The 23,671-nt window shown below is 42.5% G+C and overlaps 1 protein-coding gene across 12 annotated transcripts in view; it reads left to right on the top strand.

The window, feature by feature from the left end:
* Positions 1-23,671, top strand: part of LOC111245979 (glutamate-gated chloride channel-like) — a 74,876-nt gene that overhangs the window by 41,348 nt on the left and 9,857 nt on the right. For 7 of the 12 annotated variants that reach the window (XM_022795082.2, XM_022795084.2, XM_022795087.2 and 4 more), the window contains 9 exons: positions 370-541; positions 3,205-3,392; positions 4,873-4,991; positions 6,385-6,539; positions 9,208-9,379; positions 12,045-12,199; positions 14,449-14,565; positions 15,972-16,097; positions 21,419-21,516. In XM_022795082.2, coding sequence (XP_022650817.1) covers positions 370-541; positions 3,205-3,392; positions 4,873-4,991; positions 6,385-6,539; positions 9,208-9,379; positions 12,045-12,199; positions 14,449-14,565; positions 15,972-16,097; positions 21,419-21,516 — 1,302 coding nt within the window. Of the gene's footprint in view, positions 1-369; positions 542-3,204; positions 3,393-4,872; positions 4,992-6,384; positions 6,540-9,207; positions 9,380-12,044; positions 12,200-14,448; positions 14,566-15,971; positions 16,098-16,490; positions 19,269-21,418; positions 21,517-23,671 lie in introns of those variants that run through there. The other 5 variants (XM_022795083.2, XM_086981156.1, XM_086981158.1 and 2 more) reach the window with 5 other exon arrangements.

Below are 23,671 nucleotides of genomic sequence, written 5' to 3'. Positions count from 1 at the left end.
GCCATAGACTGCATAGAGACTGGCTTTCGTGTTTGGTAACATCTCAAAAGAGTATCCTTGATCCTCCGACACATCTCACTTATCTATTTTAGTGATTGATATGTCAGCACCTTCCTTCACCTATTACTGGTTACCTTCCTGTGTTTGAGGGTAATAAATCATCGTTGCTGTATATATAGTACGCTTGCTCTTACGTTAACGTTCACTTCCCTTGAGCCCATCTAAAGCTAATTTTCTAAAATATAATTTGATTTGTTTTACGCTTATTTTGTACCCCCCCCCCCCCCAAAAATAAGCTGCATGAACTCAGATCAGAGATATTAAACAAGGATGAGACTAATAGCATCTGTCGATGTTACAAATTCGCAGGGGTAAAGCAAACTTCCGCGCAATCGAAAAGAGAATTCTCGATTCGATCATCGGTTTGGGCCGCTACGACTCTCGCATCCGGCCTATGGGCATCAACAACACCGATGGACCAGCGCTCGTCCGCGTGAACATCTATATCCGTAGCATCGGAAAGATCGATGACGTCACCATGGTAAGAAGTGGTCCATCCGTTCGTTCTGTTCCTTTTTCTCATTTACTTTCTTACGTGCTCACGCTTCGCATGTGCACGCACACGTGCATACGATCAGCCCCAAATCGCCTCGACTTGTTCGTCGAATACACTAAATCGTGTTTGACTGGCAGACTTTTCGGCCCACTGCGCCTACACAGATGGAACCGTTAAACTGACTCTGGCTAACTGGCTGCCCTTCTTCGCGGGCTGTTGACTGACAAGTTAACTGCGGCTACTAAACTCCTTCCACAACAGTCTGGACAGCCAAGTGGACCAACGCGACCTGAGCATCTTTTACGCTATCCTTTGGATAGACGCCTTGCAGGCAGACGGAAAATTTACAAGTAGCAAATAGATCCTGTTGTTCGTGGTCCGTTTACGCAATAAGGCAACGACGCATATCGACGAGAGGGGCGGAAGCGCTGGCGGCAAGGACAGAAAAGCCAGGCCAGGCCAAACCAGAGCAGACACTAGTTCTTATTCTCAATTTACTGCCACCACGAATATTTCCGCAGTAGCGGAGGATATATAGACGCTACCGCTAAAAACGAGCACATAAAAACACGCGCGGTGGCGCCCTAAAAATATATCAATGCTAATATAAGATTCGATCTGGTGTGCCAAAGGGTTTGTATTAAATTTGACTTGCTAAGCCCTCTGCCACCTACATATTGAAAAATGTAATGGAATTATTCTGTACGTATTATAGACCTTTCATTAAATGCGGAGTACCAAGTTGGTGAGACGTTTGGTTTCACGATGAATACTATAGCACGTGTTATACTGCCCCGTCACATGGGCCGCAGTGTTTACGCATGCTTGTTAGAAACGTGTGATAAAGCTCTAGCCTTATCGGCATCAAGCAGTGTTACAGCTAGCAGCATTTCACAATGTACAAGAACACCATATGGCATACTCTTGATATGCCATTCATATATCAGGATATGCATTTAAAAATATTGCCAAGCAAACTTAGGAACGAAAAAACGTACCCGGTGTCCCTTTAAATCGACACAGCTTGTCATATTAGAAGGATCTAGATTTTCGCGCCACTATGATTATTATACCGTTGTATTGGGGTAGTATAGACGCAGCAAGCCTTGACAAATGGCAAGGACGAGCATCCATATATGAACTTTATAATGAAGATTAGTAGCGCTTGGTGGTACTAGTAGTAGTTGAGTGTTTCCTCTTACTAGAAAACCTGATCCCCATGTTTGGTTAGCAACTGTACTAGCTGAGATGAGCTGCATGGGCAGAAAAGAGCGGGCAAGTGGCATGAAAGCGCAGAGTAATAAAAGGTCTCCACCCTTCACTGAGTGAACGCTTTGCTGTAATATATCCACTGCTTCTGCCGAGCGTTGCTGGTTGTAACAGAATCGGTGTCGCTGCCGCCGAGGGCTTTCTGGAATACCTACGCTCCTATAGAATGACTTGATTGGAAAGGGTCACGGGCCTTCTCAATCCACTCTTCTCTGACGAGTGTTATTGCAATAGAGCGCTAGCCATTGCATAGAATCATCATACGTGGCCATGGATTTCATGAGAATGTGGGTACTATTTAGGTTTATGAAAGAAGCTCCGTCTGGAGGAAGTTTACTTCGGCGATAGAATCTTGTCGACGTCGGCTTGTTAACGGCAGCAAGGTTCGTCTACGCTGAAAAGGAAACGTGTTGGAATGAAATAAGATACGGCTCATTTTAAAGGTGAGTTAAAAAGAAGGAAAGCAAGCTGGCTGGCTGGCTCAGCAAAGAAGCTGAATGGTAATGGATAACTTCGAGATCCATCGTTATCGCCACCGTCGTAAGTGATCCAATGAGCAGATCTGCGATTCTGGTCCTAATTTTCAAACGTGTATTACTTGGATGGGGAAGGCGTCCTAGCTAACTATTAAATTATTGCTAAGTCAAAACAGCCGAGCACTGTTTGGTAAGTTCAAATCTCAAGAAGTGGTACAAAGAGCCGATACAACAAAATGTCTCAAAACCAGAATGAAGAGTTCATTGTCCCATATTGTCATATCATAAATTAAAGATAGACAAATTGATCGATTGCAACTCTAGATGCTATATATCTAACTAGAAATTCACGCTAGAGATGCTTTTGATAGATTAGAGCTAGAAAAGGGGCGCTGTGATGTTTTTTTTTATTCGACTCCTTTACAAGCAGCTAGTTAGCGCGTAGCTCTGTCGGTCCGTCTGTAATAAAACTACCGCAACCGTTCATGACCAAATAAAGCGAACGGCTGGCCGTAACTAGTCTCATTTGGCTGCCTCCATTTACACTTACCTCTTCATTTAGACATGTATGAGTTTGCATCCAGCAAGGGACTCACTCGGTACTCGACGAAAAAATCGAATTAACCTTAGGGAGCGTTTGTCGGTTCTCTGCGCCGCACTGATCGTTGGGTACATTCGGCCTTTTGCCCGCCCGTCCGTCTGCGCAACCTCAGCTTGGTCGACCACAAAGCGTTAAGCGACGAACTAGCGTAGACTACGACAACGATAAAACTAGCCACGACAACGGCAGCGGAGGCTGAGGCGGCAACATCTAATTTCCGCCCATTGTTTTGCTATATCCGCAAATACAATATTCGACCAAACTTAATTACTCCTGTACCTTGTGCTGGCCTTCGTTTGCAGGAATACACAGTGCAGCTGACGTTCCGGCAACAGTGGCGAGATGAGCGTTTACAATACGACGACCTTGGTGGCCAGATCCGATATCTAACGTTGACTGACCAAAAGAAACTATGGCAACCGGATTTGTTCTTCTCGAATGAGAAAGAGGGTCACCTACATCAAATTATTGTGCCCAACGTGCTACTCAGGTCAGTTGAATAGGCGTTGCTGTATTCCCAGTTGCATACACGTGACTCAAGCATTGTAAACTGTATCGGCACTTAACGAACTTAGAAAGTTGTCTTAAAGTGTACTTGGGAAGAATAGTTATTTAGAAAGCAGTGAACCTTCAATTAGAGCCAGAAAGCTTTAGTGTGCAGAGGACCTACGCTTTAGTGTGCTGGGCCATATGTAGAAATAGAAGGGTGAAATAACTCAAAAGTGCCCAGCTTTAGATCAACTGTTCTGACAGAAGAAGCAATTGAATATTCAGTATCCGTTTCAATAAGCATGCGGTACACAGGTAAAGTGCGAACAAGTGGCCTTCTAAATAGCAGCGCTTTGTCGTGCTGGAAAATTACCTGGGTTCAGACTTTATATGCATATATGATGAGATAAAGACCTTGTTTTTAAATGAACACGTAAGGTGGAAAATTTACATGAGGTGTAAACAACGTATAGCTGAAATGTTAGAAGTTGTTGCTTTAAATGCAAAGTAAGTTGACAATCACGACGCGCTAAGTTGAACATAGTTGTTCTATGAAATATAGTTCTAAAGCCAATATAACATCGAGCAGATAAATTCGATATGGTATGACATTTAGCATTGAGGTTCTGGTTTGAGGATATACCTGAAATTATAAAGTTCAGAAACTGATCGATGTGATTAAGGTAATTCCTAAAAATACTTAACGTCCTATGTTATGAATATTGGCTAGTAAGGTAACAACCATCAAACACCTACCATATATTCCGATGTTCTAACTGCTATTTTTTCATTTAGCGTTAAGCCAGTCCTTGCTTGTCCGGAAGCTTATTTCTTTTAGGGTTGAGCTTCCAGGGGAAGTTTGTCAGCCGAATGTTCGGTTCACAGTCAGTGATGGAAGAGTTGTGGGGTTGAATCGAAGTAGCACTGTCGACTTCGCATATCTTTCCGACAGAGTGGTACTAGCTCGCAGCAGTGGTAGCGCCGGCGAAGCCACCGGCAGCTGCCGAACCGGATAACGCAATTCTTGTTTGCCTACGGCGACGTGACCCATTGGACTGCGCTCTACTGTTGCTGCTGCTTTACACAGAACACATCGTTCTGGTCCGGCGATCTCGTTTCGACTTCTTTCCTCGGCCTCTCATTGCTCCTAGACTTTCACCTCCGTTGGATGGACGTCCAACCGTTTGTCCAAGATCGACCGAACGTTCCCGAATTCGGTAACGAAGTCGACGCACCAACCGAGAGTGGATTTTCCATTACGGCCAAACTGAACTAGCTTCAGCTAACCGACCGCACTTGTCTTCACTGATTTTCTCCTTAAATTAATTTTTTCCTCGTAAGACCACACTGAGCTATAAAATCAATATTATTATTATCATTAAAAATGCCTCAGGTATATGTTTTACATCTAAATGGCGTTTACCTGGCAACTATATGTACAAATAATATATCAACTTTCTATACATGTCCTTATTTTACAGGATTTACCCTAATGGAGACGTCCTGTTCAGTATTCGCATCTCCCTGGTGCTCAGCTGCCCCATGAACCTCAAATTCTATCCCCTCGACAAACAAATTTGCTCTATACTAATGGCATCATGTGAGTACCAGGTCACTCGATCTCTTCTACATTTTGTTCACCTAAGGTTCCTACAGCACCCGCTCGTCAGAGTCTAGGTAACCGTAGCTCCTCAGATTCGCGCTTACCGGAATAGAACGTCAAACATAACCACTCGACAGTTGTTGTGCATCCGGAAACGTGACGCTCGCAAATCATCTACCACCTGCCAAAAAACTGCCATGGGCCCTGCTCATATACTGCTTTATTCCGTCAAAAGCTTGTCTGCCTGCTGTATAACAGGACGGGTGCACTGCACTCGTATTGTCAACGGCATTTCATCCTACCCTTGCAACCACTTACCCGTTTCTCTGCTGCTCCCTGTCGTCCTCCTTGTTAAACTGAAACAGCAGGTTGAAATTGTCACAGACGCAAATAGGACCGGGATAGCGACCTCGAAATGCGAGGCGGACATCCCCACTGAAGATCGCCTGGGGAAGTCGTCGAAAGCACTTGCCTTTTTCTTTTGACTGCCAAAGTCGGATTGCTAGATTACCAGATCGTCATCGTTCCCAAATCTTCCTTCTTTTTTCTCCTTCCCGTGTTCGCCGACGCAAGCATGCCCTCTCCGCCCAAGACAATCGCCATGCAAGCATGACACAGACAAGAAGCGATGCACAGAAGTAACGCTTGGCCCAGAAAGGATCGTTGCCGTCATTTCCTAGCGCTGTTTGAGGATTCTCTTTACTCACTGCTTTATCTCCTCCGTTGCTCCTTCGTTTTACGGCGACGAAAGTTTGCAATTTGAGCAGGAAGCAGCCTACAACACCGCAAGCATCCCTGCTTTGCTCCTGCTTTTTTGGGTGAATAGCCAGTCCCGCTTGCCCCTTCTGGTTCCCCACATGCCTACAATAAGCCACTAAAGCTTCTCTAAGATTTTTTCTTTCGAGTAATATTGCATCTGTTCGCTGGTACCGATACTGTCGCGTTCATGTCGATAGTTGTAAAAAGAACTTCCCTATCTGCGCGTACCCTTTTTTTTGCTTGCCCTTGGCGCTCTAAAGTCTTTTCCTTCGGGTCTGCTGCAATTGCTGTTGCCTCCACCGTCGTCGGAGCAGCAGCCTCTTGCGAGTTTTTCGAGTCGTTGTATTACTCTGGAGCCTGTTTCGGGATTTTCACACCGCACAAGCAACTAAAAGCACTAGCTCCTTTCCTAACAGCCATCATGTCACATCAGTCGCCTTCTTCCTGATAACACTCCTTCAGCGTGGTTTTCTACGTCACCCGACCCCGCACCTCTTCGTTCTTGTACTTTAGACGTGTCCCTGCTTCATTCGTTGTCTGCTGCCGTCCCCTACGGATCGATAACTGTATAGACACTAGTACACGTACTACAAGTAAAAGTCTTTTGCTATAATCTCTGCGTTCATTGTAGATGGCTACACAACTGAAGACCTCGTTTTCCTATGGAAAGAGGGCGACCCAGTGCAGGTGACTAAAAACCTCCACCTGCCTCGCTTTACGCTTGAGAGATTCAACACTGACTACTGCACCAGTAGAACTAACACTGGAGAGTACAGTTGCCTCAAGGTAAGTGACACGTACAGACGCCCACGCAGGTGCAACAGATACCCCCCCCCCCCCCCCGCCGTTGGTATTACACGGCTAAAACTTCATCAATCGACAAACCCGGAAGCTTATTTCTCCGGACAATTAGGACAGCATTCGTAATAACAAAGGAATTAAAAGAATCTTTTTGAAAGACCCACCCACGTTTTTCGGCTCCACCTCAGAGTCTTTCGTTTGATCAGTCAGCTCGCTTCTTAGATAGGAGTTTTAACATGTAAAAAGTCAGGAAGCTTTTAGCGGCAACAGCAACGGCGCAGCCACCAGCCTCAGCTGACAAACTCCCTCCCGGAGCAATGACAGCTCCTAGTGAGCCTGCACGGGAGGTAAATGTTGACGGAACCTTGAGTCGAGGTCGTATTTCGATCTTTGTTTGTGAGTTTATAGTATGGATGTGTTTGTCGACATCCTAATGAAAAGGTGGGCGAGACCTGGTCGCTCAGGACCGCCAGGACGAGAGCGAAAAGGAAAAAAATAGATTAAGCAGCAAGTCGGACGAATAAACTGGATGCTTATGCAAAGTCCGGCTAGCTCACAACCAGGAATTATGTACTTCTATGGTGAAAAATACGCACTGTCATAATTGCATAGATCTTTACTACTATTTATTTGCTTGTTTTTAGCTTGGTCACTTGGTTATGCGATCTGGCGTCCTCTGTGGTGTTGTTCGAATGTTGTGAAATACACACAGTCGTAGGATTCGTTTGCCGCATAAAATTCTTACCAACTGTACTGGTTGTAATCTATGCATTAAGGTCGATCATTATTAATGAAATGTTTACTAGATCTTGCTTACAAGTCAGTGCGGTTAACATACACACGGACAGGTCAGAGCAGGCCTCTCTGGATGACTAATGCCCTGGTGCGACACAATTGTCAAACCTAGAGTTTCGTGAAGGACAACTTATTATTGCTGACAGGCACCTTCCAAGATGCTGAAATGGACCGCTAAAAGGACTTTTGTCTAACAGAATGATTAAGCTGGGTCTGTCGTCTTTGTTTGTAGGTTCTATACAGCAGCCTGTTTCTAATTGCATACGTCCGCCGAATGATCGCGATGTTCCTGCTCTCTGTGTGCCTACCTCCTGCTTTGTAGAAATCGGTTTTTGTCCGAGGAACTGTCCCCGACATCCGTTTCCACAAAGCAAGTCAAACTGACCTACAACTGTTACGCCACTCCGTCATAGTCCATCTATTTGTGCAGCGAAGTCTGTCCCTGTCTGCTCGCTCAGCATGCCCGCGCAGAAACGCGTTAAAAGGCCACACAAGCGCATAAGCTGCAATTGACATTTGCTTGTTGGCAGCAAATCCCCTACCGGTTGGTCGACCTTGGCCGCTTAATTTTCGTAGCACTAGCCCAGTAGTAGAAGAGGCACAGCAAATAGATCCCCCCCCCCCCCCCGGCCGAGTTTGCAGGTATCTATGTACTTACTGAATGGACCAGCAGAGACTAACACGAGCAGAGGGCTGTAATAAGGAGCACTGCAGAAGGAATCGGAGCCGGCTCAACCTTCGATCTAAGAAAGCCCAACGGAACTGAGGAATACGTCACACTCGAGTGGGCGCGTGTGATGGCAGTTTGGCAGGCGGTTTTCAAACCAAGACAGCAACCCCTAAACTCCTTCCCTCTCGTTTTCGAATTACTGCCACCGTAAAGCTGTATCCACTGTAGCAGCTAACGTGTGATCACTCGTGTCTAGCCGCTAACACAGGGCATTTCAGCCACACCAACATAGGGCCAGCGAGCTAAAACAGGAAATAAAAGAATACACTTCTCTCATGGAGCTCTCGAAAGCAACGAACCAGCCGATCACCTTCGTCGCTTACAGAAGCTGAATTATTCTTATAAAGAATAGTCTAGTATGAGACCAATATAGTATAAAATGCTCAAGTAGATTGAAAACATCGCAGCGGAGAAGCGAAGCCAGAAGTCGCTAAGATAAACACAGTTCTCAGCAGGGCAAGTGGACAGACGCGGCATCATGTCGAACAGTCCCGTTTCTAGATAGAGTCAATTTGAATTTCTCGGCTCGGTTATAATAAATTATAACGGCCCCTGTGTTATAGAGTAGAGCGGCTTGATAAGATAGCTAGTGAGCAGGTGCCGCTGACAGGTACATTTATTTTTTAAACACGCTTTTGCCCAAGATGAAAAATAAGTAGAGAGAATAATACGGATTCAAACAAAAATAAGCAAGATACAACAGCTGGCTCTCAACTTCACGCCTGAGTTGAGGCACGTCTACTTTTCATGTAGGTCCTTGTATAGGACTGCCTATTGAACCGCTGGAGCTATACGGAAATGTTCCCAAGAATTTATCAAGCAAATTATTCTAGCCTATGAAGTCGTAACGCTTGATTAGAGCGTGCTAAAGCTTACTGTTCAATTGAGCACGAATATTTTGAATTATGTTCCTGAGTTGACACGCTTAAGAGATTGATTTTGAAAAGATCGACCGCGAGTTCAATCGAGGGCAGATAAATCTTATAATGGCGCGATGTTAGTTTTGGGTGTATTATGGTACCTGGAATGGCAAAATTTCGACTTATCGGACTGCGTAAACGTCTAGTAATAGATAGATTTATTTTTTAGCTAAACACAAGCAACAGTAAGCTGCAGTTTTTCTTACAGGTCGATCTGGTCTTCAAACGAGAGTTTTCATACTACCTAATTCAAATCTACATCCCGTGCTGCATGCTGGTCGTCGTATCATGGGTGTCCTTCTGGCTAGATCCAACATCCATTCCAGCGCGGGTTTCGCTAGGAGTGACTACGTTACTTACAATGGCGACACAAATCTCCGGTAGGAGCGTCCCACGTAAAGCATCCAAATATTTAGACATAAGTTGATTTATAAAGTACTACTATTTTATTATAAAACTAGTCAAGGAAAAACATTTTATGTTAATTTGGCTTAGTTACAATCATAATGTCGGACAAAATAATCATATATTTGTTTGCGTCAGATATATCGAATATGTGGATGACCCGAAAATATGTTTTTCAATAAACCCATCATGCTCTTACTGAATTTCGCAACAGAAGGTGTTTCCTGCACCTTTGGACATCCAAATGAAAATACGTTTGAAGAGTTTATGTACTTGACTATGGCAATTAAATTTATCGTCGACCTCTTCGTTCGGGTGGTTTTTGATTATCGCATATACCAACTGCTCAAATCCATACTTGCTCATTTCAAATAAACCACTTATGCAGACTGCTTGTTCCCTATAGCAGCCTATTCTGCTTCGTGTTTTGGAATATAACAGAAAATACCGAGAATTTTATTAGAAGACGAATAGGGTAACGATGTTTGCTAAACAATGATGCCTATATGCTTATACTGACTGTCACTATGCTGGAGAAGTCCTGGAAGTGAAAAGACTCTGACTCAACTTCATTATTAGGGTAATTGTGTTTCGAGTTCAAATCTAGCAATCGCCGGAGTGGTTTAACTGGTGTGCCGATGGTTCCAGCTTGTGCCCGACTAGTGAATACGTAGGTTTGGAACAAGGGTCTTTATTACAACCTTTATAACCGAAATATGGGCAGTTTGTTTTATTTAATGTATTCAGCAATTTGTGCACTGTCATGACTTTTTCAACAAATGGCGCAAAGCTCCTAAAGATAACATAGTTTTCTATTTTGACTTAGCTATAGATAGTTAGATTAAGTTTTTCTTCTTGAGTTCTGTGTATACGAATCAGGTCGAAAGGCGCACCATGGGCGGTATCTAGTCTTTAACTAGAGACCACTAATCAAAAGGAGTCGTACATTATTTGTTGATGACCCTGCACTTTTTTTGACCTCTAAACAATTTGCCTAGATGAGCGCTGATTAGTTTTGTTTCCATTGCCCTAACTTAGAACCAACTCCTGGTAGAACATCCTCATCTGCTGTACAGCTCATAAGGTCAACGGTAAAAAATTTGCCATTTCTTTTTTGCGATGTAGGGTAGCGAATTAGCAAAATCAATGCTAAGGTTTAAATCTAAATAAATTGGCTCAGCATTGTAACAAAAGGCCTTCGCTCACGTAGTTTTGTTTTCTACCTGTGGCCTTGTCAACACTCGGCACGACAAATTTTCCAAGTGAGAAAGGTCCTACGTCTAAAAACAGGTACAATACACTTTCAATAATGGTATTGCGTCCCTGCATAAGTTTATGCCGATTTTTTTGCATTACTGGGCTAGTTTCTAACAGAAAAGCTATAAATGCCAGATAGAAAAGTGCTTTGCCAGCACAGACTTAAATGAGCTTCAAACCTATTTATTTATTTATTGTTTTTTTTTACAGTTTCTGTTGCGGCCGCTCAAAGATTAAAACGATAGAGATAGCTCTAGGTAGTCATAGAATAATCTTCTAGTTCTGTAAGGGAAAAGACTAGCGCAGACTTCTGTCAGGATATGCCGTGCGTGTAGGTCCTACTAGGTGTATTTTTTCAACTAAAAAGAACTTTTCGATCGAACCCCACCATCAGTCATAACTTGGGCGTCTTGCAACGAACTTTACGTCGTTAGGGGTGGCGCTTGAGGATGGAAGCCCATAGGCTTCACTGAAAAAAATGTGGAGTATTTTCTGTGCATTAAACAAAATCGTTTGGATCCATCTGTACGTCAAAAAACACGTTAAACTCTCGAAGCTGAAGCACTCTGTAGATCCAACTATAGCCACTTGAAGTGATGCGTAATGCTTTCCACCGAGCTTCGCGATGTTAGGCGTCACTTCAAGAACGTTATGACCTGAATTTGGTGCGGTTGAAATAGCATGATGCTATCTCAATTATTTCTGCCTAATAAACTTATCGCTTTAGCCAAGTCTGCGAAAACTAAGACGTACAATCCGGTTGACAAAGCAATTAAAGACGGATTTCTATCTTTCTATCAGAAAGGGGTTTTTTTTTCGCACATACCTTGTATACGTCCAAAAAACAACTAGACCTTTACTGGGATGAGCATTGTCACTAGTAATCCAGCCCGAACCAACTCAATCACACGATCATCTCTTTTATTTCCTGCCACATCTACTTAATAAAAACGTGGACGATTTTCTATATGATCTACAAAACTTCCATGGGCGGATATATCGGAAAACGGATACGGTCTTTTGACACAATGGTATTGTTATAATCTTGCCAAACTACTGGCTTAATAATAACGAACAGTACGTCACTTGTGGCGTGCTCCAGCGAGAAAACTTGGTTAAATCTCAAAAATCGGCATAGGCAATTTATGCGAGGGCCGAAGTAGGTTCTAGATAAGTAGTTCTGTGAAAAAACATTACTTTTTTTTTATCGAAGCCGAGAGACGCGTTTGTCTATATTCGCTTGGCTTAAATTGATGACCCCCACAGTGCAGAATCAAATTTGATTCTAAAACTAGACGGCAAACTGGTCTACGTACATGCCGAAATACGTTTCAGTAACTGTGGAAAGTGCTGCTTTGCTTTTTAATGTTGATATATCATCAGGCATCAATGCTTCGTTACCGCCCGTGTCCTACACAAAGGCCATTGACGTGTGGACGGGCGTGTGCCTGACCTTCGTATTTGGGGCACTACTTGAGTTCGCCCTTGTAAACTACGCTTCTCGGTCCGATCAGAGGAGGCAGAACATCCACAAGCAGGTCGGTATTCCCTTTCGAATTCACATAATACGACACACAATAACATCAATATACGTTTGTTCTCTAGCGGTTCATTCGTAGCATGCTGTAAGCACGAGCCAATTTCAACCTGCGGCCTTTCTATGAATGAATGAATGCATTCCTCATGACTACATGTTATGATTTTTCTGTTGATTTAGTTAAGTAAACAATATAGACAAGGGAAGCATTTTTACTTATGTCATTGATTTGTTAAGCACGAGAAGATCGCTATATATGAACCTGCCATCTTCTAGAGTGAAAACTATGACCTTTAAATGATTCTATGACTGAATATTATAGATCCACATTCAGGCATCGTAGAGCTATTTCTGCAATACCCATTTTTCCGCCGGGTATGCCGGAATAGCATATCAAAATCTGAGGATTTTTGGTTTAGAGAGCCGTTTTGAAATGAGCTACTATTCATTAGCCTTTCAGCTCATAACTTTATCGACGCTAATGTCTCGGTTTAAGTTTTTTTCTATAGAGAAATGCCAAAATGAATTCTTCAAAACCGTCCATAATGCATGCTGACGAGGTTGGCCTATCTGTTCCAGCTGTGTTGTTTTCATCTGTCAGAAATGATAACCGCGAATGAAGCCCAGCGCTTAACGGTCTTTTTCATCATCTCCATGTTGCTTTGTATGTAATAATAATATCATACCATAGTGCGTCGGCATATTAGCAGTACGGCTGCCTTACCTGCCTTAATAGCCTATTCGTCACGCCCTTCTGATTCACAAACGCGAAAGACTTCATTGTTCTTTTTCTGTTCCATATTGTTAAATAGCCTCTTCAGTATATCTCCGGAAAGAACTTGAAGCGTATTCTGTGCAAACAAAGGTAGATGACTTTCACATACATCTGTAATTGGGTATTCATCAAAGCATTTTGGATCCCTATTCTAAATCACTGGTACGTCTGACAGAACTCTAACCACATTCAATATGATCAGTATTGAGCGATTCGTGACTGTTGATAATTATCTGGCATTTAGGGTAGTCCTAGCCCACCCGATGTATCGTGCCTTATATAATATTGGTAGACAAAGACATAATTCCAAGTTTGTCAATCTCTAAAATTTGAATACTTTGTTTTATCTCAACGAACTTCAATCCTTCCTTTCGACGCTTTAGTAGGCTTACGGTTCCTCACCACAAATTATTTTTCCCCTTTTCCACAACTTGTAGACTCTTACGAATGCACCTTTCTTTCGTCCTAGTCTTCGTTTCTATTCGAACGCGACCCGCGTTTTTCAACCTCACTTCAACTAAACAACAACAAACTAACGGTTGAAAACGGTTTTTGATTTTCGTTCGCGTGGTTGGCTTCGTGCATTTGGCGTGCGTGTGCCGACTATCTTGATGATGCCACTACCGTCGTTGACGATAATGGCACTGGCCTCGTTCACCACTTCGGCGATGTTCCCGATTGACACGTCATTGACTCCCGGCTTCCGGCTGTCTCAAACAACAATCTCGAACGATCTCAATGACCCTGTCATAATTCCGCCACCGAAACCAACGATTGACCGTGGAATTTGCATGAATAAAAATCATCGGATGGAAAATGGACATGTGTAACACAATAACAAAACCGCTGCGTGCCGGCCGATGGCTACAACTCCGACCACAATAACGATGGCAATTCCAATTATCGGTCCGGACGCTGATTTACTGACTAATCCGAGCCCGTCCGCTGCTTTTGTCTTCCTCAAATGCTCTTTCATAATCGTTCTCGGGTCTGGTTGACCTGTTGGCGGACTTTGTTCCGACGTCTGGTGGGCACGATATGGGGGTTCTGGGGGACGTTGTCGGTGTGGATATTGCCCCCCTCCTCTTATCTCAATCACGCTTGTCTGTCACGATATGGTGGATTTGTACTTGCGGCGTGTTCACACAATACGATGAAACCACGATGACCATGACGGTGGTTGACTACGGCGCTATCGCTTGCTTTTGCCACGTTGTTTCTGGCCGCTATTCGTCACTCATTAATAAACTGGTAAAATGGCGTACAATGTTAACGATGGTAATCGCTGCGACGATGATGCACTTCGTGACTGAACAAATAAATAAACGTTGTATTCCTCCACCTATGGCTATAATAACAATAATAATCACATTATGATAAATCTCACAACTGTTTATAATACGTAATCTCATGACAAATCGCCCGTACGCTTGCTTGCTATTCAATCCGATATGTGTACCCTGCAACGGTTATAGTCTGTGCCGCAGGCAAGCCAGCAGCGGCAGAAGTGGCTTCTGCCTGCTTCGATCGCAGCCGCGGGCCTTGAGAACAACCAAAGCGCCATCGACCACTGCGATGAAGCCTTCGCTATGGTAAGTGCCAATTTGCTTGTTAATGAGTACTACGTAACTGTCTTATATTAATAATAACAACGTATACGCAGTACATATATTGTCTAACCTTCTGAACTCGAAGAGACTGTACTGGTTTGTTTATTTATTTATAGACTAGGTTATTCTATACTGTCTTCGTTGTGCTTATTCTTTACGTGTTCGACTCACTCGGCAAAACGCTAGCAGTACTAGTTTTATTCTAATGGTATCATTGTTGCCAGCTGTAGGCAACAATGATACTAGAAGCCCGCAAGCGTAGTACACTGCAATTGTTGTTGCAGTGGCATTCACGTTTACGCATCTCTATTTCCTATTGGCGAGCCAGATTGGTATCTCTCGATTTTTTAAAGCGTTGCGCGCTTTAGTTGATTACGTCGTAGCGTCGTAAACAATCGTTAAGCGTTGTAAAGCTATCAAGACTTAGAGCATCCTCGCTAATTTACTCCCTTTGTTCCTTTCGAAGCCCGAGAATGGCAATGGCGAATAGTAGTTTCCATATTCCACCGAAGTATTGGGTTTCTTTTTCTGCTGTCATGTCAGTTTCATCTCACTACCGCAGCGGCCATTTGCATCTGCTCTAGCCAACTCTGAAAGTCCTTTGCTGGAGTGAAACAATGTGGCTGTTTAGGCTGTCACTGTTTTGGCTCATTTTCTTTTGCACTCTCCCCTTTTGCTCCTTTCTCTCCCAGCTACTAGCATCCCAAGTATAGGAAAATCACGCAACGGAGGTAAAATAAAGGATTCCTGCTAAAATAAGGAAATCCCGGAAAAGATGGCGTGGCATTATCAATTTGGCGACTTAATCGAATTCGCTCTTTCTCCGGTTGCCGGTTTCCCTCCATATCGTTGGCCGTTGCTCCTTCTCTCGCATCTCGTTTTGCCCCTGCCTGTCCATCTATCCCTGTCTTTCTTTTCGTCCCTGATTTTGCATTTCCTTCCCTGCTTTCTTCTTTGTCCTCAATCGTTTGCGGGATGCGGGAACCTCAAACATTCCTCTTCATCCAGCGCCGCGTGGCGTTTTTTACCGCCTGCCAACCTTGTACTTTACTCACTCTCCCTGCTGCCCTCGAACCCCTCTTTGAGTCGCTAGCGCACATACCATATCCTTTTTAACGTTGCGCCACCGCCGCCTCGCTTTGCTTTCCCGTTGTGGTCTTTACTACACTATGCTCGCGCCGCATCCTATTCTATGTCACTTTTGTGGTGTTATTGCTATTGTTGGTGATGCTAAACGCAATTTGGTACATATACGCCGCGCGTCTCGACGACGACGACGACGACGACGTCGCTGCCTGTCATAACAATGATGACGATGATAATGCTTCTGCTACTGCCGCAACTGCCGCACTGTTGTTTCTGCCATCGCCTCACCTCTGCCGTCGCAGCCATTCCAGGGTGGTGGTGCCGAAAGGGGCGGTATGGCACGTAACGCGCTGCCCAACGACGCTGATATCCTCGTGCCCCGCCAGAGAACGCACACGGCGCCACCGCAGGAAATACGACAGTGCGAGGTCAGTAACAAACATCACCAGTTCTAGAGAAAACGCCTCTAATCGACAGTGAACCAGAGATTCTGAGCCTATAATTTACTTGGGGTCCGACATTAGATTCGAACGTTGTGAGGCCTTCCTAGCCAAGGGTAGGCCAATGACCAACAGATCTTCTGCACTGTATATCGAATCGCCCGTTGCCCGTTATGTAGTTACTTGATCCAGTATGCGCACGACGCGATCGATCGCACTAAGCAGCATACCATAGTCTAGCAGGCTTATCTATTCCTATCGCTAATAGTTTTTTCAGTTTTCTGGTTGTGCCGATATTTGCCTTAAACGTAAACATGCCTAAGCCAAACGTTTAGCAATAATTAATAAAGACTATCACGATTCATTGTATTTTCTGTACAGGTTGGAATCGAACCTTTGTTACCCGCATATAACAACAGAGGGGTATATGAAGTAAACAGTGTCACCCTCTATATCACCTGTTTCCTAACAGCCATACGGATTGACTAATACAGACGCATTTTGTGCACATCAAAATATGCCTCAGAACTCGAAAATTCGAGTTAACCTTTCGCTAAAAGAGGTGACATTACATTCATATCAATTTTACAACAAGCTATATTAATTTTTGGCTCGCATGTAGCTCTGCGTGTGATACCCAATAGAAAGCGCATCGTTTTGGAAAACCTGTCGTGGTCTTTGTTCAGCAGGCAGGTTTACGGAGCAGATGAATGGGTGACGATAGATAGATGTTCTTTTTGACTGTTATCGTATCCAGGCGCTGGACACTCGACTGATATATAATCCCCCTTGTTGTTCCTATTGACCGAACTATATTTAAACTAATACAACTATGAAGAAGAAATCAATCAATTAAAGCTACCAAGCCGTCCTTGCGTTCGAACGCCCATCGAAAATGTCTTATACGAAACGGAGCATCTCTCCGAAATGTGTACCAGAGTTGTTATCCTAGGAAAATTTGTTTTCATATAAAAACTATGTTGATAAACATTTTATTAATCACTTGCAGACGCCAAGTTAGAGGTGAAGACGACTTGGCTAACTAATAATGCTTGCACATCAACATCGTGAAGACAATACAAAGACCGAAACAGTTGAAGCCAATCTTACTAACACGATGCGAATTTGAATAGTTACCATATATTACACATTACATACTAGTCCGAGTATTCTTTGTTTACTACGAGCAATGAAGCAGTTGGTTTCCGCCCTAGTTTTCCATATATACAATATGTGGCAACTAAATCCGGATTCTTTTCCTAGACCGTATCTAAACAAAAGCAAATATATTTCAACGGTTTCCTTATGCACGAAAGGTGTCATGTCTGATGGTCACATTTATTCAATATTACCGTCATCGATCACGATCACATCTTAACTTTGGGTCCTAAACCGTTCGCAGGTTCTTTTCAAATGTTTTTTTACAAATGTGCTACCTTTTCATGTTGAGACTTGTGGCATGCTCGCTCAAATATACTCCATATGTAGTGATGCAGCGGAGTCAATCTGAGTTGTTCGGCGGCCGTATGTGCTTATTGCAGACCATGCTTCTATTATCAGGCAGCCAATCTTGTCCTAATTGGCGAGTATGGGCCCGTGCACCACCTTGTTGGGAGACGCGCAACAGTTGCACAACAGTTCGTAGAACATGCAGATAAACTTATTTTATTCGTTTACCTTTGCCGAAGATGTGACGAATCGTCCTTTTCGCTGGACACTGCACTCAGAACATGAACACTGGCCGAAAATTTGCCTTTTCCCGTAATAGGCACATGCTCTGTATCGGAAGCACGCCAGGATTTTTCCATCGTTAATGGATATTTATCCATCGAAGAAAATTGAGTGCTACATGTCTTCTTATTTTTGACAATACTTAAAAGCAAATGACATCAATCAGATCTCTTCGGCTCCTGAAAGCATCTGTCTGCATTTTTAGAAAACAAAAAAAAGTTACGTATACCTGACACATTCATAAACAAGACCCCCACTCACATCAAATCTCTTCGTTAGTGCTTTAATTGAAATAAAAAGATCATAAGAAACGTAGAAATTTTGTACAGCATTGATTTCTCTTCTCGACTTCACTCCGTTCTTTCTTGAGTAACATTTTCCTCTCCGCTGTGCTGGAACCAGCTTCTGTTTCTTCTGCAGTTGTATACCGATCGTCGATATTATACACTGTTTATTCGGGTTAATTGAAAATTTACAATTTTAATGAGGGTTCGTCTTACAAGCAGACATTGCAGAATGACAGATCTTCCCTCAAATGCCGGAAACGATGCACCATTTTCTGTCATGATGAGTTGTCCAGATTGTTTTGTTCTGGGAAGAACTGGTCTTCTTCTACTACTAATAATGGCGGGTGAACATAAGTCGTTATGACCAAATTTCAGTGATTAAAGCGAAAAAAAAAAGAATCTCAGTGATATTGACAGAGTATATATATATATATATATACACATACAGAATGAGCCAGAAGTCTCTAGAGAGTTAGAACGTTCATTTGACATCTGTTAAATATGTAAATGATTACAGTAAAAACTGGACGAAGGCAGCCTTATGTTATCTTTATATTTCCATGATACCCTGTTATCATGTCATAACGTATACGTTTAAAGTGCAATAGGGTGCGTCCAATGGTTGTATTTTGTTTCCACGTTTATGCGTGCCCCCTGTGTTTGCAGACATATAATTGCAAGGTACTGGCGCAATAAACACGGCATCGTTCGTGATCTGTAATGATGCGATGGTATGATTTGCGCGAACGACAGAACTTCGATTTCGGAGGAGTTGAAATTAAGTACTAACTTATGACGCATTCTGTACGATAATGTCCGTATCAAAGCAATAGCGTACGAACTGCTAGCAATTCTGTATTTTTAACTCTACTAAAATAAGAATACATCATCACTCACATGACAGCTTTGTTGACCACCCGTATACAAGGTAAATATTTATGACGGAAAACGAATTTAGGACCTGCTTGGTCCGCAGACGTTTTAGTGTTAAATCCGAAGAGAATTAAAGATGATGCACGATACGATACGATACACGTGACTTATTCAAAACATAGGAGAAGGAATTGCCCTTTAGTTGGTTGAGACAGTTACATGGTCAATTGCGCTTTTAAATAAAATAATAAAATAAGTTTAATGATAATACTTTGTAGTATGCTTCCAGCATAGCAAAATAATATTTAAGATATTGCATTAGGGTTGCATATAATTGTAACCTTGTGCCTGCCTTAAGAGGTGAGCAACGAAGACTCTCTCTTGTCTTCATCTGTCTAGGGATTTTTTTATCTATTAGATTTAGGGATATGACATGGCAAAAGCAGGCTTAATTTCGCTATCAATCGTTTCGCGCACCTCTGTAGTCACTACGCGTATCACCCAGTTTAGAATAAAACAATCGACTTGCGCAAACCAGTAATGGCAGAATTATTGAGGCATTTCGCAGACACTCGTATATGCAATGGGTATACGCAAGAGAAATCTTCCCCTGAATAAACTAGATAAAAATTTTGTAATGGCCTTAGAATTAAACACTCTATATGCAATATAGGTCTTGATGATAACATTCTAATTTTCGTAGATTTTTGTTTCGACCCCGGTAAACTTCAATGTTCGTCGTCTTATATTTACCAATCCGTTCCCTCGAATTAGGGACTGTACTGACGTTTCAACTATACTGACTGCGGAGCCAATAATTGCAAAATTGCACCTTTACTGCCTTATATTGGAATTATTTAACAGAAACCTATAAGGCTTACTCATTCAACAAATACAAGCTCACAGTACGCATCTTTACGTATAAATAATATGCCCGATAAGTGAAGCTCGCGCTGCAACCAGCATCTAACGTTGTCCGTAGACTGGGCCGTAAAATAGTACGAAGTATATAGGTTCTGTTCCGCTTTCCAGAGGCTGAATGCGATAAACTCAGTTTGAAAAGATCATTCAGCTGGTTAAGAACAAAGCAGGTCAAACTGAGTTCGCTCGCAAATTTATTATCTCATGTTTGTTCTTAATGGTTTTACCGATTGACCCAATTGTATAATAGGCTTTCATTGCCGCCGCCTTCTGCAACTGCACGCAAAGCACGAACGACCGACCAGTCAGCTTATCATGCAGCAGTAGCAATAACAGGCAAACTGGGATGACGCTGTCGCTGGCACGCCGCATATAAAACCGCTTCTTCTTGCTAACGGCTCTCTCAGTCTTTGTTACGCTGGCTCTTTAAGTAGAGGCAATGCGCCGCTCGTTTCCTAGATCTTACAACATATATGCATTGTGTTTTACGAGTATAACTATCAGAGTCTATTGAAATTAGTAATTTGCTACATATTATAATAGTGGTACATTTGACACTATGTACTTACAGAACTATATTAAGTCAGTCATCGAAGCCGTGTCTTTTGCATCTTATTAAACGAGCTCGATAGGATCAAAAAGAGGTGATCAAGTCTAAGAATGTTGTAAGGCGCTGGTCTTCTCAAATCTTGAGAAACCGGCCAACAAACCCCAACTCGAGAAAATTAAGCCTACGATTTTTTTGGCTGGAAAATTCTCGGCATGGTAAATACTTTCACATAGAATAGTCAAGAGGCAATCCATAAAGTACTTCTTTTTGAAAATTAAGGTCAGCATTCCACCGTGAACTCCTGACCTGTAAGACTCACACGTCAAAAATCACTCGCTTATGAGAGGTATTGAATCCCAGTCTAACTAACCCTTCGACTATAGGAATATACGAACCAATAAGCCGTTTTTAAAGTGTTAAACTTGCAACCATTCCTCGACAGATTTGAAAGGAAGGATCGCTTATTTCCTAACCATAATAGTCATAAATATGTTTCAGGCGAAATAATGGCACTTCTAATTTACGTTGTTTAGTAGCTTGTTGTATTTTTCTTCCGAGTGAAGTGCCTTTGCTCAAACTTGCAAAAACAAATTGAAGCATTTGTAGGTAACTTTGCCCTATACTTCATCGTCGTTCGTAGTATTAATTGTTGTTGACTTAATGATACCTGTGACAGTTTGGTACAGTTGTCGCTAGCATCAGAATTGTGTGTTAAATACGACACGGCCGGCTTATACATCATGTTTACATTGTCGCGCAATAACAAAGTGCTAAGGCTCTATGGAACGAGACAGAGACGATTGCGATATTAATCAGTGCTGCTAGCCGGGGTCGACAGCTCCAACACACGTAATTTTGCTGGAGTAACAGAGCGTTTACAGTATACATTTCGCCTGAACTTGTGCAGAAATAACCAGATGATTAAAACTTGTTCATTGCAATTGCAGGTTCATATGAAAGGTCCATCGTCCACGAGTTCAAACCTGTGCCGTTCGTGGCTTTCCCGGTTCCCTACCCGGTCTAAGAGGATTGATGTTATCTCAAGGTAGGGCACCGTCCACAGAGGACGTAACTGGCACTCCTAATTTAAAAAAAAAAAGTTATCTGGACGTACAACTGACCTCATCCAACACTCAAGTTATGTCGAGGGATAAAAACTTCAATAGATGCAATGTATGGTGCCTTGCCAGCGTTAGGAACACCAGAGCCATTACGTCGACATGGCCGAGCGAGGTCGGAAATCACTACGGCCGTTATAAAGTCTTCACAAGTAGGCTACAAGTAGATCGACGGCGTGACGTTTGTGCAATACGAATGAGGATGACAGTGTTCTAGCTCAAGACAAAGCCCCCACTCAGATTATGAACTCGAGCATTACGCCTTGTGCGACCCGCGGTTCTTAAAGGGTTCAAATAAGTATGGAAATTTATATAGACCTTTATGAGAAATCTTCACTAGAAATCGAACTAAAAATATCAAAGCTCAAGAAGCAATTCATAATGAACCTATAATTATTATATATAACGTCTTTTCCACAACTTAGTTGTTTCCTCTTTAAGAAAAACTCTTTAAGAAAATAAAATATAAAATCTCATACTAAGTGGAGATAAAATCATCACGACATGTTCATGATATATTCAGTTTCTGATTATAAAGGAACAACAGATTAGAAAACAATCACGACGCTCATTAAAAATCGACCGAAGGCTGCCCCATTTGCCTATATTTCTAAGACTTAAACTCGAATCCGTTCATAGCAGAACAGGCTGACGAAGTAACCGCCAAAGCGTGACAGGTTGGGTGGGGCGGAATAATCCGAATGAAGTAACTGCTGGTCAGTATTCTAGATTAGGATAATTTGGATGTAATATTAGCAAATTACATAAATAAATAGTAACACAGATGTGAGGCAAAGCGCATGGGTCCATCTAGTAGAAGTATAATACTACGTTGCGGTGCGATAGAGTTACTATATTTCCAATCTGCGGTAGTCATAAATGGTTTTGGAGACTGGTATCAGAGTAACCTTTGAAATGCTTGTAACATAGTAATAACTTAATATTGCACATACGTTGTGCATGCAGCTGATCGAGACATAACATAGTATTATAGGAGTATAGAAATTATATAAGAATATTATTAATTCGCGCATCTTCTGCCACCAATTGTAAAAACACTTTTGCCTTATCCAGTATATATATATATATATATATATATATATAGATAGATATATAAAAGTCTACGACCGATTCCGGTACTTCGCTTCCTTTGCCTATAAAAAAACGTAGCGGTGCAACGTTCTTTGGTCGGATCGGATGGACGTTTCTACTACTCTATCTTCGCCATGTCCCTAGTAGGCAACGCACATGCCTGCTACGTTGTGGTCCAGGTTAGGTCTGGATAGACACACCTTGTCTCGTTGTGGAAGCCAGCCGTCTGATGAAATGCCTAACAGCGATACTCGAAACATAGAGAGTGGATGTCCTTAATGGCCCGCTGTGCGAAGCTATTCTCTTGTATTCTAATTATCGGTAAATTCATAAAGCGTCTCTATATTACGCATTATAGATAACAACCTTTGTCTGAACACAGCCGTGGTGAGCATTCGGAACTGCTCCCACAAACAAGTATAGATCATCATTGCCATGCATATTATACTCATATTATGCCAGATCGCTCACAAGTGGTGTTGCTCATTCGAACGGGTTCCCTTGTGGCCAGTTATACAGGTAGATGTGACATGATGATTCTTGTTCTAATGATAGTCCTGCACGATCAGGTAACACTAGAAGTGTACAGCAGTGAAGAGAAAGACAGTCGTACGTGTCTTTCAAAGACGTCAAAAAAGAAATGGCGTTTGCCTTGCTCGAGTAAAGAATGAACCCCATCTATAGTATAAAAGCTCCACGAAGAGTTAGGAGGTCGTCAAATCTCTACTGTTTGAGTACCGTGGCAGCATTATCATGGAAAGCTGTATATGTCAGTGTTTCTGTTAAGCGTATTAGCCGCTTTATTTGAATAACGGAATCACCATAATATTTCTTGAGGAAACGAAACGTAATTCACTTCGTCTTGAGCGAAAATCTAGACCGAAGTAGCATTGGTCAGCGCTCGACCTTTTCCAGTATGAAACCTATGGGGTATTCAGTAAGTCGTGCAAAATTATGGCGTTTTTGCAGTTATGGAACCCATTAAAGATA

The sequence above is a fragment of the Varroa destructor genome, unplaced genomic scaffold (genome assembly GCF_002443255.2).
Source record: "Varroa destructor unplaced genomic scaffold, Vdes_3.0 BEIS01000002.1, whole genome shotgun sequence".
Lineage (NCBI taxonomy): Eukaryota > Metazoa > Arthropoda > Arachnida > Mesostigmata > Varroidae > Varroa > Varroa destructor.
Note: the sequence above shows the minus strand (reverse complement) of the source record. Positions and strands in the feature narration are given on the sequence as shown.